The 15,557-nt window shown below is 39.2% G+C and overlaps 1 protein-coding gene across 1 annotated transcript; it reads left to right on the top strand.

The window, feature by feature from the left end:
- The first annotated feature begins 388 nt into the window (after positions 1–388).
- Positions 389–14,560, top strand: LOC116326375. Its single transcript, XM_039618177.1, has 12 exons — positions 389–581; positions 1,591–1,606; positions 11,768–11,849; positions 12,010–12,144; positions 12,370–12,518; positions 12,617–12,757; positions 12,848–12,940; positions 13,076–13,199; positions 13,318–13,535; positions 13,616–13,799; positions 14,037–14,161; positions 14,333–14,560. The coding sequence occupies exons 2-12, from the start codon at positions 1,595–1,597 to the stop codon at positions 14,543–14,545; spliced, it is 1,476 nt and encodes a 491-aa protein (XP_039474111.1). The 5' UTR covers positions 389–581; positions 1,591–1,594; the 3' UTR covers positions 14,546–14,560.
- The last annotated feature ends 997 nt before the right edge of the window (positions 14,561–15,557 follow it).

The following is a 15,557-nucleotide window of genomic DNA, read 5'->3' as shown; positions in this document are numbered from 1 at the left end:
CTCGTTTAATCGCGGCTTATTTTCGGTGTGTTTGGTGGTTGTAGAAATGGTTTATATGACATTTTAGCTGAGATTCTGAGGTTTCTGTGGATACCACACATGTCTGGACTTATATATATAATCGTTATAACCGATTAAACGTGATCTCCTCCTTTTTGGCCCCAGTATCGGGGGCGTGGGGCTTATTAAACGTCAAAATCTATCATTAGATTTTTTGTGACACAACAGTGGTGAGTGTTCCCACCTTCTGCTCTTTGGAACTTTGCAGTAGCGATTTACCGCAAAGTAAAGCTACCGGAAATGTACAACCCCACATCCGGCCTCAAACCAGGAAGTTAGCATTTTCTCGTGCACATAGTCAATAGTGTTCAGTGTTGGAGTTATTAAACAGTGTTATTCAAGTCCAAGCAAATGAACTCTGAAGAGAGTTATTTATCTTGGTAGGCCCCTGTGCTTCTGCCCAGGTAAACCCGTGGATCAATTAATAGTTTGCTCTGCCGGGCCGATTTTCCATGTGCTTCTGCTGGTTACACCGTGGTGGATGCCTGCCGTGTTGCTGCTTGGAGTATTTTACAGAAACGGTAAGTAATTCAAACTTATATAAAATTCACGGTATTCTATCGGTGCAGTGAGGTTTTCTTGATGTTTCTTGGTGTTCGGTTGCTGAAAACGAGTTTTAATAGAGGAGGAGATGTGTCGAAAATTCTATTTAGCCTTCAATGCTAATGTTAATGTTGCAGTCTTTTTACTCGTGAGTGACGGTAGACACTGCACGTGGAAGCGCCGCGCCACGTTCAGCTTTTCCCCTGTTCACACAGACACGTCTTTCTCCACGCCAGTTCATGAGCGTTTTTGCTCCTCTGTTTATTCAGAGCAATTTTTTCACAATTGATAAGTAAATAACATCCCAAAATAATTGAAGAGAGCTTGTTTTAGTCACTCCTGCTTTTACTTTGACATCGTTCATCGTTGACTTGTCTCTAATCTGTCTCTCTCTCTGTCTCACTCTCTTCTCCCTTTGAGACACCCGCCCCAAACATAGTCAGTTAGGCTGTCCCCTCCTTTGCGATGTGTTTATTTTCATCTCTATTGTCTCTTTTCATACACGAATCTGATCGCATTTGTCAATCGCAGTATTTTATTTTGGAGAATAGCTTTTATCTTCAAAATTGCCTGGAAAACAAATTTCCCACGTGTGGGACTAATAAAGGTTATCTTATCTTATCTTATCTTATCTTATCTTATCTTATTGTCTTGTGTGTCTTGGTGTAACTTCCTGCGGAACATGCGTGGCCCACGCAAAAAATAGACCAGATACCGAAACAATCGCTTCGTAGCACTCCGTGTCTGGTGTAAACTACACCATAGATTAACATGTATTTTGTATTGTGTTGTGTATCAATTGGACTCCTGCATGGACAGACACAGGTTTATTTGATAACATTAAATGTTATTGCAGTGAAATTCAAACGCATGGTCAGTACTAATCACCATGTACGGTATATGTCAGTGTTTTAATCATTTTTGCTTGAATTGCTCTAAATGTCAAATACTTACTAGTATGCCATTTTTGTTATTATTTTGTCTCAGTAAAATGCTGGTCCAGGTTTGTGGAATTACAGGGATTATTTTACATAACCATCATCTTTATTATTGCATTAATTATCATTTCATCCAAGCATTTATTGAAGTTGCTGGCATTATGTTGTAATTTGTATTACAGGGGTTATCATAATCAAATATTAACATGTTTATTACAGGTGCAGTTATAACCACTTTAATTCGCTGAGTTAAATCTATAATCTTAAAAGCTTATATGCTGAGTATATTGTTACAGTAAAATACTAGCTGAGCAAAGGCCTCAGGGTATTCAGCAACATATTGCACTTGAGTTTGCCTAGCAACAGGTGACGCAAAGAGGAGGACAAGTCCATGGGGACCTCAAAGGCCTGACCTCATCACCATATTTGGATGGATGCCAGAAAGGGGAACTTCTGTGTCTGCATTTATCTCTTAGAATAGATCATTATCTGTAGAAGAGGCAAACAATGTTCTTAAGATGCAAATAATGTGCTTGTAAACGCAAGAGGGGGCGTTACAATACCCTGATATTATAAAAGCAATCTGAAGTGTATTTTTGTGTGGGGATTTACAACTGATGTTTTACAGTTTACGTCTCCCCACGCTGCGTGTATTCATTAAAATCAATTGTTTGATCGACCTCTTTTGGACCATCATTGTTTTACTCTCGTCCTCAATTTCGGACCCGTAACATTTGGTGCATTGGCCAGGGTTGAGGAGAGAGAGTTGGAGATTGAGACCGAGAGGGTGCGAGGCGCTCGAACGGGCAGACACGAGTCAGTGGTTGAAGTGAGTGGACATAAGCCGGCTTATTCAAAGGTAAGGCACTACCTGTTGAATTATTTCCAAAGTGTGCCAGATTGGACATGAGAAATTAAAGTCTACTCACTGAAATTACTGGTAGATGTCTGTTTTGATTTTGGTGAAAATCTCATGAGAACTAAAGTATAAGTTGAAGTAAAGATAATGAAACGTTGAAAAAGTAAAGAGTAAAGAGAATAAGAGAAAATAAGTAAAGAGTAAAGAGAATAACTGTATTTAAAGCAGTTGGACTGCAGAGTGAATTTAGAGTTATAGGTTATTGGCGAAGAGTTTGTGATAGTTAAGTCTTAATTGAATATAAAGCCGGGCTTGGACATCAATAGAATTGCGTGTGTGATTTTATGGGGTGTTTTCAAATTAATTAAATTATCTTAGGACGGGACTATGGGATAGTCTTAGGAAGCGCATTGTCCAGAGGTAACGCTTGCCGAGGGTGCGGACGCGTGCCTTCGTCCTCTACGAGGGATAGTCAGTTGGTCACTGTGGAGCTTGGGGCACTCCAGAATAACTAGTGGTTGGACCACTTTACCGTTTGGAACGGTATTTGCGCTTTTTTGGGTAGTAAAGCTTGGAGCTTGGGCGTTAGACGCTTTTAAATTGTGTTAGGGACCTTAGGGATTCGACCAGATACAGTTTAGAACTGATACTGGTTAATTGATCGCAAAAAACTTGGAGTTTGTCCCTTGGAGGGTTAATTTAAATTTGTCAAAATTCTGTAGGTTGTGAAATCTCAGGCCTGATAATTGTTGTTATTGTAATTATAAAGACGTCTGTGTAAAATTGTGTGTGAGAGGAGTCTGTGAGTCAGGCTGGTATTATTTTTAGACTGTGTGTGTGTGTGTGTGTGTGTGTGAAAATGCAAATGAGGCAGCTGCGAGGTCCCTAGAGTTTTAGGAAGTTTATAGAGACTGTTACACATTGCTGAACGCCTGTATTTAAGATGCTGGTTTTGTTTATTACAATACTGTAAGTAAAGTTTTTATTTCTTGCCATGACTGTATGACTTTTTGCTGGGTTTTGAGATAGAATACATAAACTGTTGATACTTAGGACCATTATTTGGGGTCTGAAAACTGAAATTTGAAATAATTTCATTAACAAATATGTCTGTAAGTGATGTCTCTTTTGGTGTCTCCAAGTAAGATGTTTTAGGATTTTTAGATGGGTTTTGTTTCAGTTTGAGATAATATATACAGTTACATTTGGTGTTTCTCAGGTATTGAGGTTGACTTTGAGTGATGAATATAGGTGTAAGTCATTTGATGTTTGTTGGGCAGAGGAGGACTTTAGAAGATTGTAAGTGGTTCTTTAGTCCAATAACATATAAGTAGTTAGATTTGACAGACTTTTTACATTTTGGTTTTATGTTAATATAGGTTGCAACGGGCACAGAGGAAACACAGCACAACATCTTAAGGGTTTAAAATAATAATAAATAAATGAATGAAGCTAAATGAATGAAGTTTCTTATGGGTTTTTGTGTGTGTTTTTAGGGATAGTTTGTTGTGGGTTTTTAGGGGGAGTGTGTGGTTGTGTGTGTCAAACGGGAGGTGTGAATACAGCTAGTGAGCTGGTGACAGACGCTGTAACATGAAAACAGAGGAATTAGAGACTAGAATGTCCTAGAAGGGAATAAAATGCAAATTAGCAAGCTGTGAACTGCTTAAACCACAGTTGGTTTCACAAGTACTGCTGCAAACATTGTTGAATGCGTGTGTTTAAGACGCCATTTATGTTTATTAGAGGGTTATAAATAAAGTTTTGAGTTGCTGTAGTGGATGTATAGTAATTGACTGAGTTTTGAGTTATATATATATATATGGAGTGCATTGTATATACTTAAGACTAACATATTACTTTCAGTAGTAACCTCTCTTCAGAAATAAAGGCTGTGGTGTTTTATTTTTCCAGTTATGCGTGTGCTGTGAGAAGGATTAGAGGTTTCAATTGTTTTTATTTCATTTGCTCTTTCTGAGTTTGAAAAGCATGCCTGTAAAAGACTCTTAGGAGAGCGTATTTTGAGTGATTTTTACTGTGTGAATGCTGTCAGTATTTGATTTGAGTGACTCTGTGTGATTTGTACCAAATAGTAAATAAGTAATAACAATACTAGGGAGGTTTATAGTAGAATGAGTGAAAAGTGGGAGTTTGAGAGAAGAGGCAGTGTGTGTGAGACGATTATGAAAGTATTGGGTGAATGATGTCACAAAAACTGACAAATGCAAAAAACTTGGAATATTTAAAAGTGTGCATGAAATAAGGGTGTATTGTTTTTAGACCAAGACTTAGTAAAACTAAAGAGGGTTTGTAGACTGTAAATATGAAAAAACAAGGGTTTGATTAATCTGTAGAAACAGGAAAGAGAAACAGAAAATTACTGTGCTGCTGTGTGTGTAACAGGAAGGTGTGTGTGTGACTGACTGTGTCAGGGGAGCACCCAGAGAAATAGACAGACCTTAAATTCTAAGAAGATGAAGCGAATGCATGTTTTAAGAAAAAGTAATAAAGTAATAAAATTATATTAATTACAGGTTTTAGAACAGAGACAGACCGAGAGAAATAAATACATGAACTAACAATTACATTAATGAATTGAAAACGCACGTACACTAATTGTTACATGTGGAATTATTGTTGGAAAGTTAATACATACATGAAATAAAGAAAGCAGTTTACACTCCTTTAATTTCTAGAACCAGTGTGTCCCCTAGACCTGATAACACCCTTGCCCAGTTGGCCCCTGTATCAGGCGAGCATGGAAGGCTGGACAGCCCATGACGGGTAAGATCCCACCTCGAAACCCTGGGACAACCTAAGGCAAGGCGCAGTCACGATTGCTTGAACCTAAGTCCCTGAGTGACCTTGGAGTCACTGGAGGAGACGGGACTCCAAGGGTAAAGCCGCTGGGCACAGGCGCAGGGGAAATGTCATTAACAATGACCAGTGATGAGCCAGAGAGAGAAAACACACCCTGTCAGAAGGAGTTTGAAACACTGCAAAAGAAACATTTACAAGATCACAAAGATCACAAAGAGACATTTATAAAAATCACACATACAAACAGAAAATGCACTAACCTTACAGAGATAAGCTCATGAAGAGTAATGCATAGATAGTGATTAAAACCTGGCTAAGAACACAAACATACGTAATTAAATCAGCCTGCTAATTTCATGAGTGTTAAAATGGTGTGAATGTTGAAGAAAATGCACTTAAAACACACTTGGATAAAATAGAGTTGTGGAATAACTCAAAAGAAGCTGTATGACAAGGGAGTGAGTTATGAAAAAACCAAAAGAGAAGTGATTAAAGTAGTTTAAAAGGGTGACTTAGGAGTGCTCTTGCACTGATTGATCAAAGCAAGTGATTAGTATAGAAAGAAAATGAAAATAATTGAATAATGTGATAAGGTTTAAACATGTATTTCTCTTGCCAAGTTTACTTGTGGAGATATGACCCAGTATGCAAATTAGCTACAGTGAGTGGGGACAGAGGAGCTTACTGTGTGTGTGATTGAGGCCTTAGGGAAGGGAAGCAAAGTAGACTGTTCAGAGGTGCAGATTTGGACAAGAAATTTATAATTTGGTGTTGACACATTGTTATAACGTGTTTATATTTCAGGCTGAATCTAAGTATGGTGAAGTGTCAAAGGGGACATGGTTGTGTGTAAAACGGTGCAGCTTTGACAAGGTTTTCAGTGCGTTGAATGGGTGAAATCTAAGATTGTTTCAGATTTTTGGGGCTGTTGTTTTTCATTTTAATAGAGGGAGTTTTAATAAACATGGACATGTCTAAAAGGGCCCATAGTTTTTGTAACAGTGCACTTAGAAAAAAAAAAACAAAAAACCTGTCAGGTGATTTTGTTTTGTACTTTGATGAGCTAATAATCAGCTCTCTTTCTTTCTCATTTTTGTTCTGAAGCAGGCCTGGAAGAAAGTGAACTAACAGCGCTGACAAATTTCCGGACAAACAAATATGAGGTGACTTTTCCAGATTTCAATGGGTGGAGGAAAGGCTACCTGTGGGGACCTGATCAGATTGAAAGTCCCTGTCTAAAAGATTGCCGCGAGCCAATCTAGACAAAACCATAAAGAACTATTTTCTAAAAAAGAGAAAACAAAATAAAACAAATGAATGAGCTCATGTTGCTGAGAGTGAAGACTCTGATTATTTGCGAGGGAGTCCACACTATCAGCAAGACCTGATGTTAATGCATGTGAGTGAGTGTGTGACTGGACCAAGGTGGGGATGAATAAAATGTTGACAAACAGGAGGAGTGGAAGACTTCATTCTGGGGATGCTGATGTTTGCTTGGAGGGAATTTTTGTTTTATTTACTGGGGTTGGATTATGTTATTACATTATAAAATGCTAAATGCTAAAAGGGAAACATTTTTGACATAACTCATGTTATCGTTAACTGAAGAAACACATGATTGATGACTGTTCTGTTTTAAGTTAAGTTTTTGTTATGACACAAATTGGATCATAAAGGGGGAGAGTTGAGTATGAAATGTAAAGTACAGGTTTTGTTTCCAGGAAATTCCAAGGATCCAGACTTTTGCATGGAGCAAGGAGTTCGAGAAGATTTGACATAATGATTAAATTGATTTTATTCCTTAAACACAGGTTTACAGGGCTGGAGCAGATCTACCAGAGAGGAGGATTGCTGAGGTGTTTGGAGAGATGATATGACTAACCGTTTTCCTTTAATTTCTTAAGCCCGGGTGATGCATTTTGAGTTTTTTGAGTTTTTATTTATTTGGACACATTTGGTGTGTCCAAATATAAAGGGGGTATTTAAGGGGTAATTTGAAAAGAGTTCTAGGATCATTTTATGACTTTTGGGGTTGTTGATAATTTAGATATGGTAAAACTGAGGCAGAAATTGTTATTTTAAATAAAGTTATTTTTAAAGTAAAATGAAACTCCCCTGCTTTATTTAAAATAGGCGAGGCCAAAGGCCTGTAGCTTTTAACTGTATAGCTCTTAACTTGCAGGGATGGCGTGGAGTGTAAGGAATGAATGCAAAACATGCTTACAGACACAAACATGACATAGATTTATTTTATAGGGCAAAGGTGGAACACATGGTGCTTTGTTTCTGCTTAGCAACTAGTGAGGCAGACGGTGTTAAAGATAAGTATGTAATAAGTGAACAGGAAACATGTGAGGGTGAGACGGGTGAAACAAAATGTTGTAGATAATGGAAACTTGTCTAACTGGCATTAACAGTAATTTTTGCATGTTATGTATATGCCTGAAGCAAAAAGAGGCATAAATCCTAATAGAAAATTTTGAAGTGTGCTTTCTAGCGCAGATTTAGGCTGACATGGGGATGGTGTATATTTTACCCGGGGTGTGTTTAATAGAACTAAAAGCGTTGCTCACACACATAAAGAGTATTGAGATTAAGTAAAGTTAATAAAAAGGATAAAGCCCAGAACATGATATTGTGAACCAAGTTTGAATAATTAAAGGAACATCGGATGAACACAGTAGATTAGTGAGGTGTAGCAGAGAGAGGCTTTGTGTTTTCTATCTTTTACAGGAGAAGATTTCAGGACCACAGCGACCATAGGGGGGCGAGAATCCTGGAAGCCCCAGACCAAACGGAACCAACCAGAGAAAGGAGAAAAACAGAGCACAAATACACCTAGTTGTTTATATTACAAAGAAGATCAAAAGCTTGTTAGACACAGGTTATAATGGAAGCATAAAAGGGATGAGAGGAACTTTACATAACATAGAAATCCTGCAACAATTCGTAAATTGCCCAAACACAGTGTTCAGACCGGATATGCGCTACCCGTTAAAGGGGGCGAAGAAATCAGGCCTAAGTTTGAAAAATGAAATGGGTTAACTCGATAGAGGAGGTTTCCAAAGGTTGAGAAAATAATGTAGGACCTTTTACCAGGAGAAAGCTAATTGTATCTTTTACACTTTACAGTGTGCACTGAGGGAAGTCAGGAATAGTTTAAACTAGGATTGAAAAAATTAAACTAGGTGAAAAAAAGGGGTGTAGCAAGTAGATTTAGGGCAGCTCACAGCCTGGCGTGAAACGCAAGGTGCCGTCACACAGCTTAAGTTATTTGTTTGATTTATTTTATGACAAAATAATAAGGAAATATTGAAAACATACAACCCGTTGAGGAGACAGATAGGGTTGGGGAATTGAAAGGTTTTGTTTGTTTAGCATAATGCACTACAAAGTATACAAAGTTTATATAACATGATGCAAACACACGAATCAGAGACACGTAATGAGAAAACTGATTAGAATGTTCCTTACAACTACATGTTTATTGTATGCAATGATATTAACTATGGCTGTGTTGTTTATTGTCTATATTTTGCAGGGCACTCGGACCACTTGTCTGAACACGGAGGCCAGTCCAGCCCAGCACTTCCTGAGACTGTAGTTGCTAAAACAGGATCGGTAAAAAGACAAAAGCGCGAGGTGTCAGGTAAAGGTGATGAGTGTCTCAGCATGAATAATGGCATAGAGTTGAATTATGGTAAAGGGTCTACCAGCTCATTCACATTTGATTTGTGTGGCGTCATTAAGTGTACAGGAGCTAGTAGTAGCTGGAGAGCATATGATGTATGGGTCTGCAATCACCCCATGATATGCTTAGGGTAAATTTAGTTGATGCAAAGTCTAAGCCGCTCAGAAAGCTTAATCACCACTCTGACTGATCAGATGGTAACTTCGGGAACAGTAGCTCAAAAGGAACAGGAACCAAAAGGAGAGTACTTCTGACAACAGATTACTTTAGACTGAAGCCTAAGGAGTTGATAAAGCGCGCCACGGGTTTCAAGGACAGTAACCTCTGGCTTGATTGGGTGGCTCAAAATGCTAGAGAACAACATGTATCTGACTGTGTTGCCTGTGCTTCAGCTAGGTCACGGTTGTTTACAGAGCCCGCACCATTGCATTAGAGGATGAGTGGGGCTATGATAGTATGTTACAGTTAACTAGAAGTGCAGTGACTACTGGCAACTGTATTTCGTTGTCCAGACTTTTCCTCCCATTTCAAAGCAGACAGCAGTGGGACCATTTATGCTAAAATAAGATAATTACATGTTTCAAGTTTTCTACAGATAATGAAAAGTACAAGGTGGGAGAGATCGACCCAACTAGGTGTGCTGTCACACTCACGGATGAACCACCAACAATGTAAGCGACCCTAGCACGGTAATGGAACATGGGCAAGAAGTGGGCTCTATTATTACTGTGGGGAAAATACTCGTGTTCCTATGGGAAGCGTGAGGGACATGTGCGATGAAAGGATTGGGAGCTCCGCTCATGCTTATTGGAAACCAGGTAAAGGCTATTCCACAACATAACACGCGAACTTTAGCTGCCATACGTAAGAGATACATTTTGGCCAAAAGAGGGACCCAGGGTACCCATGCATATGATCCTCGTTTGAACTCGCCGACCTGGATAGACTCCATAGGAGTGCCCAGGGAGTTCCTAATGAGTACAAGCTGGTAAGTCAGGTAGCTGTAGGATTGGAGAGTATATTTCTTTGGGTAACGCCTAATAGAAATGTTGGCCGCATTATGTCCATTACAACCTGCTGAGACTCTCTAACCAAACCAGGGACGCCATGATGGGGTTCGCAGAACAATTGGGTCCGAGTTCACTGACGGGAGAGCAAAATCGAATTGTCTAAAACCATGCATGAGCACTCAGGTATCAAAAATCTGCTGGCGTCCTGGATGACATCTGTGTTTGGACAATGGAAAGGTGTGGCTATGGGCTGTCCAGTCAGTGATGTTTTCTTTGACTGTATTTTTGGGAATATTGGTCATTGCTAGTTGTTGTATCATTCCTTGTGTCAGAGGATTGTTGGTAAAGATAATGGCAAGGGTTGCGAACCCTGGCTGGGTTGAGGGCATCTATTAGATGAACTTAGAACCCATAGAGTGGGGCAGGGAGTGATACAACATGAGGTGTGGTGACATTCCTTGTCGGAATGTCAGAAGAGGGAATGTGGGGATTCAGAAATTCTTTTATTCCTACTATATAATCTGCATTATTATGATTGCATTAAGAACATGTTTTACAGCATTGTTTATCAGTAATATTGTTTACAGGGTTCATATTGCATTGAATATGTTTGTCATCACATTCATTCTATTCACAGGTTTAGTTCATTTTATACACATTGCATATCTGTGCTTGTTTAGAGTTGATGTTCTATCCAAGAGGGTTTTAAGCTTCACTGGTGAGAGTGTCCAGGTGATACATGTTGAGGGAAGATGAGAACATAGCAGGTTAATTGCATGCATGCTTACAATACACATAAATCTAGTAGCAGGCCTGAGCGAAGGCCCAAGTGTCTTCTGCTTCTTATTTGAGACCTGTGCCAATTCAGTTTACTTAGTGATTGATGACGAGGGTCCATTCCACTAGATTTCCACTAGAGAGGGACCCAGGAAAGGAGCAGAGACCACTTAAGCATGAAGTGTTTTCAAGTGGGAGCTGGCGTTTTATTACTGGACCACCTAGAGGACATGAGGTTATTGTCTGATTTGCTGAGTCAGGGGACGGCTAGAGAGGGTCAGAGCGAAGGCAGTGGACCTGGGAATGGATGGATGCCATTAATGGATCCAGAGGTGACAGAGTGGGTCGAAGAGTGACACAAGAAAATGGTGTAGTCTCTTCCAGAGACGTCAAGAGAGGGAATTGTGGAATTACAGGGATTATTTTACATAACCATCATCTTTATTATTGCATTAATTATCATTTCATCCAAGCATTTATTGAAGTTGCTGGCATTATGTTGTAATTTGTATTACAGGGGTTATCATAATCAAATATTAACATGTTTATTACAGGTGCAGTTATAACCACTTTAATTCGCTGAGTTAAATCTATAATCTTAAAAGCTTATATGCTGAGTATATTGTTACAGTAAAATACTAGCTGAGCAAAGGCCTCAGGGTATTCAGCAACATATTGCACTTGAGTTTGCCTAGCAACAGGTGACGCAAAGAGGAGGACAAGTCCATGGGGACCTCAAAGGCCTGACCTCATCACCATATTTGGATGGATGCCAGAAAGGGGAACTTCTGTGTCTGCATTTATCTCTTAGAATAGATCATTATCTGTAGAAGAGGCAAACAATGTTCTTAAGATGCAAATAATGTGCTTGTAAACACAAGAGGGGGCGTTACAATACCCTGATATTATAAAAGCAATCTGAAGTGTATTTTTGGGTGGGGATTTACAACTGATGTTTTACAGTTTACGTCTCCCCACGCTGCGTGTATTCATTAAAATCAATTGTTTGATCGACCTCTTTTGGACCATCATTGTTTTACTCTCGTCCTCAATTTCGGACCCGTAACAGGTTCGATACTGCCAACAGCAGAAGTATGTGAAGTTGGAAGAGGTTGATGGGCGGTTTGAGTTTATGCAGTTTCATGAAAAAGGTTTGTTTATATCTTACCTAATTTTAGTTGGGGGGACAGAATTTTTTGTAGGGCGTTTCGCCAAGTCTCTTGAATCATACAGTGGTGTATCACTTTAGTGAATGTGAGGCAAGAACAGTTTACTTAAAAGGTGCACTCAGATATATCTTATCTTTTCCAGTCATCGAGAGATTTTGCCTGCCACCTGATGCAAAAGTAGTGTACAAAGATGCAACAGGGACAGAAGTTGATGAAGTGATTTTCAGTGACCTTATCAGCCAAGGCACTGTGGTCCTAACAGTTTTCTCAAGTGATGGTGAGAAATTTAAAGGGCAAACTCAACACCAGACACGGGAAGGGCCGTGTGGCTGCTGGTTGTTCCAAATAATCAGGAGCACACAATTTGACCAATCAGCTGTTTGAACATTGAGATCAGTTAATTTAAATGAGTCAGGTCTGCAGTGTGATGTTGCTTTGTTAGTTAAAAATCTGCAGCCAGATTTTTTTCTACACCTTACAGAATGTTGTTTTTTCCTTTTAGAATTTTCTGATTGCTCCTTGTCTTCTGCATCTGATTGTTCTGACTCAAGCTTCAGCTCAAATGCAAGTACATCAACTATACTTCTAGATGAGGGTCCCAGGAAGAAAACAAGAGTTGAGGGTACTGTTGATGCAGCATCTGCTAAAAAGGTTGTGACAAAACTCAGTTCTCATGGTTTTTTTCTACTTCATTATTCTTAATATGTAGAAAAGCTATTCCTCACTTTTTGCATCTTTTTTTTCTCAAGTTAATTGAAGGTGTACTTGGAACCAATTCAGGTGGTGAAGAGGTTCTCCAGGAATATCACACAACACAAACTCTAACAGATGCTACCAGAAGAAAAATGGTCAATATAATAGTGGCTCACATGATTGATTGCCATGGGTATGTGTGTTCTATTTGTGCATTTTATTTTTTTTTAAATACAAGTTACTATTTTGCCATTACTTAAGCATGCTAATTTAAAATCGTTTTTCAGGCACCTCCCACCAAAGCTGTTAGAGAACAGTACGCGCTAGGGGTAGTGACATTGTTCCCATCCCTGAAAGACCCATACTCCAAGAAAGGCTATGTATAGTCACTATTATTGCACTTTGTTTACATAATTTTCATGCTGTGCATCATTGGGATTTGTGTGCGTTGACATTTAAGTTCTGAAAATTTTCAGATTGACAACACATTATTTTTGAATGTATTTACATTTTAGGAACACTTCTATGATGCTGCAAGCAGCACTGGATACATTTCTTGGCGTCTGAAAACGATACAGAGAAAGACTAGACGAGGATCTGCACCACCAAGTAGCTCCACTGGCTTTGCTCAAGAAGGAGGTAAGAAATTAAGTGTCCACAAACTAGATAATGTTCTCATTTACATTATATCCTATTTTGTTTTCATTTACCTATCTGCTCAGCACCCATGCTTTTATGTTTGTGTGTTTTTCTTCAGGGGGCCCAAATTCCCAAAGGCCCATTAATGTCGACATGCAGCTTGATGGAGATGCTTGCCAGGAGGCCATCTCTTTGCTGAACCATACATCCGACACTTCCTTGATTTTCCAGAAGATGAGAGAGACCTTTCAGCATCGTCAGAAGCTCATCAATGATCCTGACAAAAGTCTTGATATCCTGTCTATCTTCCCAAGATTCTTGGATACAAAAGGATTGGTGAGAATATTCAGTGGAATTTTTAATATCACTTTAAATTTCAAGATGAATGTGGCAGTAGTAGATTTTCTTTCTTAAAGGTGAATCAAGACTTCACTCTCCTGTTTGATGATGAGATATCTACCAGGCTGCTTCAGAAATGGGATCCAATCTTTAGGTATCAAATCATCAAAGAGGCCAAGCAGCTCACCTCAACAGTAGAGTTGCGTCAATTGGTGCAGTCAGCAGAGAGTCTACCAGGAAGTGATCTTGATGAGGCAGCAAGTGAGTTTGTTAAATATGATTTGCTATAAGCAGTTAAAGTTCAATAGCATCAGGATTCTATTAATAAATACCAATTCATTCACCTGTTAGCTTTGCTTCATCAGTTTTCTTTAGCTGTTAGTTTAATGTTTATGACAGCACATTTCAACTTTCTTAGGAAGTGCTTTTCTAGTTCTCCTTAAAAATTGCATTTGAAAGATTTGCTGTCAATTGATTCTTGTGACTCTTTGGCCGCAGCCTTTGACCAAGACATGGCCTCCCTGTTGTTACTGTTACATCTCCTTCCGCCACCTCCAGGAGGACCAAAGTATCAAAAAATCAGCGCCTCTGATGCTGTTGAGAGACTTGTAGTCTTTCATAAGGTAATTTAATATTTATAGTTTTTATCATAAGTTGTCATGTCACTGGTTAAGAGGTGAATGAAACAAATTACAGTTGAGCTTACAAAGGAGGTTTACATACTCATTTCTGTGATGCTATTATCTCTGACTTGCTCCTGTGTCTAATGCTCAGTATCTTTGTCTCAACTCCAGTCTTGCTGCAGTTTGGAAGAGCATCTCCAGAATCAGCAGAGTCAGCAGCCATACCTCCTGGCTGTTGGGCGCCAGAAGAGGAAGGTCGACAGCTTCTATGTTGCCATAGACAAGCGTCTCATCCCCTGCCAGGCCAGCCGCTCCCTTGGGGCATTTGATGAGCTTTTAAAGCTCATTTTGTGTTCAGTGTGTCTTATGATGCTGCACTTGTGAATTTCTACACATTTCTGCAGACAATAGTATACAATATTGATATGGGGAAAATGAAGGAGTCCCCAAGAGTTCGTGACCTGAGAGCCAAAATCCTTAACCAGGAAATTCTTCTCACAACCCAAGTAAAAATCATTAAAATGCTGACATGTGTTTTGTGTAAGAGAGCTTATCCCAGCAGTCAGCAGCTGATTTCACATTTAAGAGGTGAACATGGTTATTATCCTGGACCTAAGTTTAAGTTATTTTGTTGGCAGCCAGGCTGCAGGCTTCAGTTCCAAACTTATGCAGGCTTTAGGAAGCACCTCAGTAGTTTTCACAGCAATGTTGACCAAAATGATCGAACTTCAGCCATTGCTTGTTTTTCTAATGACACAGTTTCACCTGCTTTGGAGGACCAGTTTAATTCCTCAAATCTTCCTCACAGTTCTCCCAGTGTTCTTCCAGAGTCTAGTTCTTCCAGTGTTCCAGTGAGCATTGATTCAGTACTTACAAGGGATTCATCCAAAGAAATGTGTGCATCCATTGTGGCCAAACTGCAGGGTAGTGGCCTTTCTAACAGTTTAGTATCCTCACTTGTAGGCGATTTGGAGGAATTAACAAGTGAGCTTCGCTCAGAAGCAAAGCAGGCCATTCTTTCTGCGTTACCCACAAAGGACTCCAGCATATCTTTAATAAATAAATGAATGTTTTGAAAATTTTGAAAACCCTTTCACCAATCTGAACACAGAATGGAAACGAAATAAATACTTCAATCTAAAATGGGGAGTTGTAGAACCTAGAGAAATAACACTTGGAGTGAGGTATGACATCAGGCGAAATCAGAAGTCTGGTACTTATGATCAAGTACCTGTGAAGGATACTTTTATATATGTACCTATTTTGGAGTCTTTGAAGTTCATGTTTAGAAATCCAGAGATTTGTGTTTTCCTGCAGAGAGAGTGTAGCTCAGAGCCTGATGCTTATCATGACTTTTGTGATGGAAGTTACTTTAAAACTCACCCTTTGTTTTCAG

This window comes from Oreochromis aureus, linkage group 10 (assembly GCF_013358895.1).
Source record: "Oreochromis aureus strain Israel breed Guangdong linkage group 10, ZZ_aureus, whole genome shotgun sequence".
Taxonomy (NCBI): domain Eukaryota; kingdom Metazoa; phylum Chordata; class Actinopteri; order Cichliformes; family Cichlidae; genus Oreochromis; species Oreochromis aureus.
This window is presented reverse-complemented; position numbering and strand designations above follow the sequence as displayed.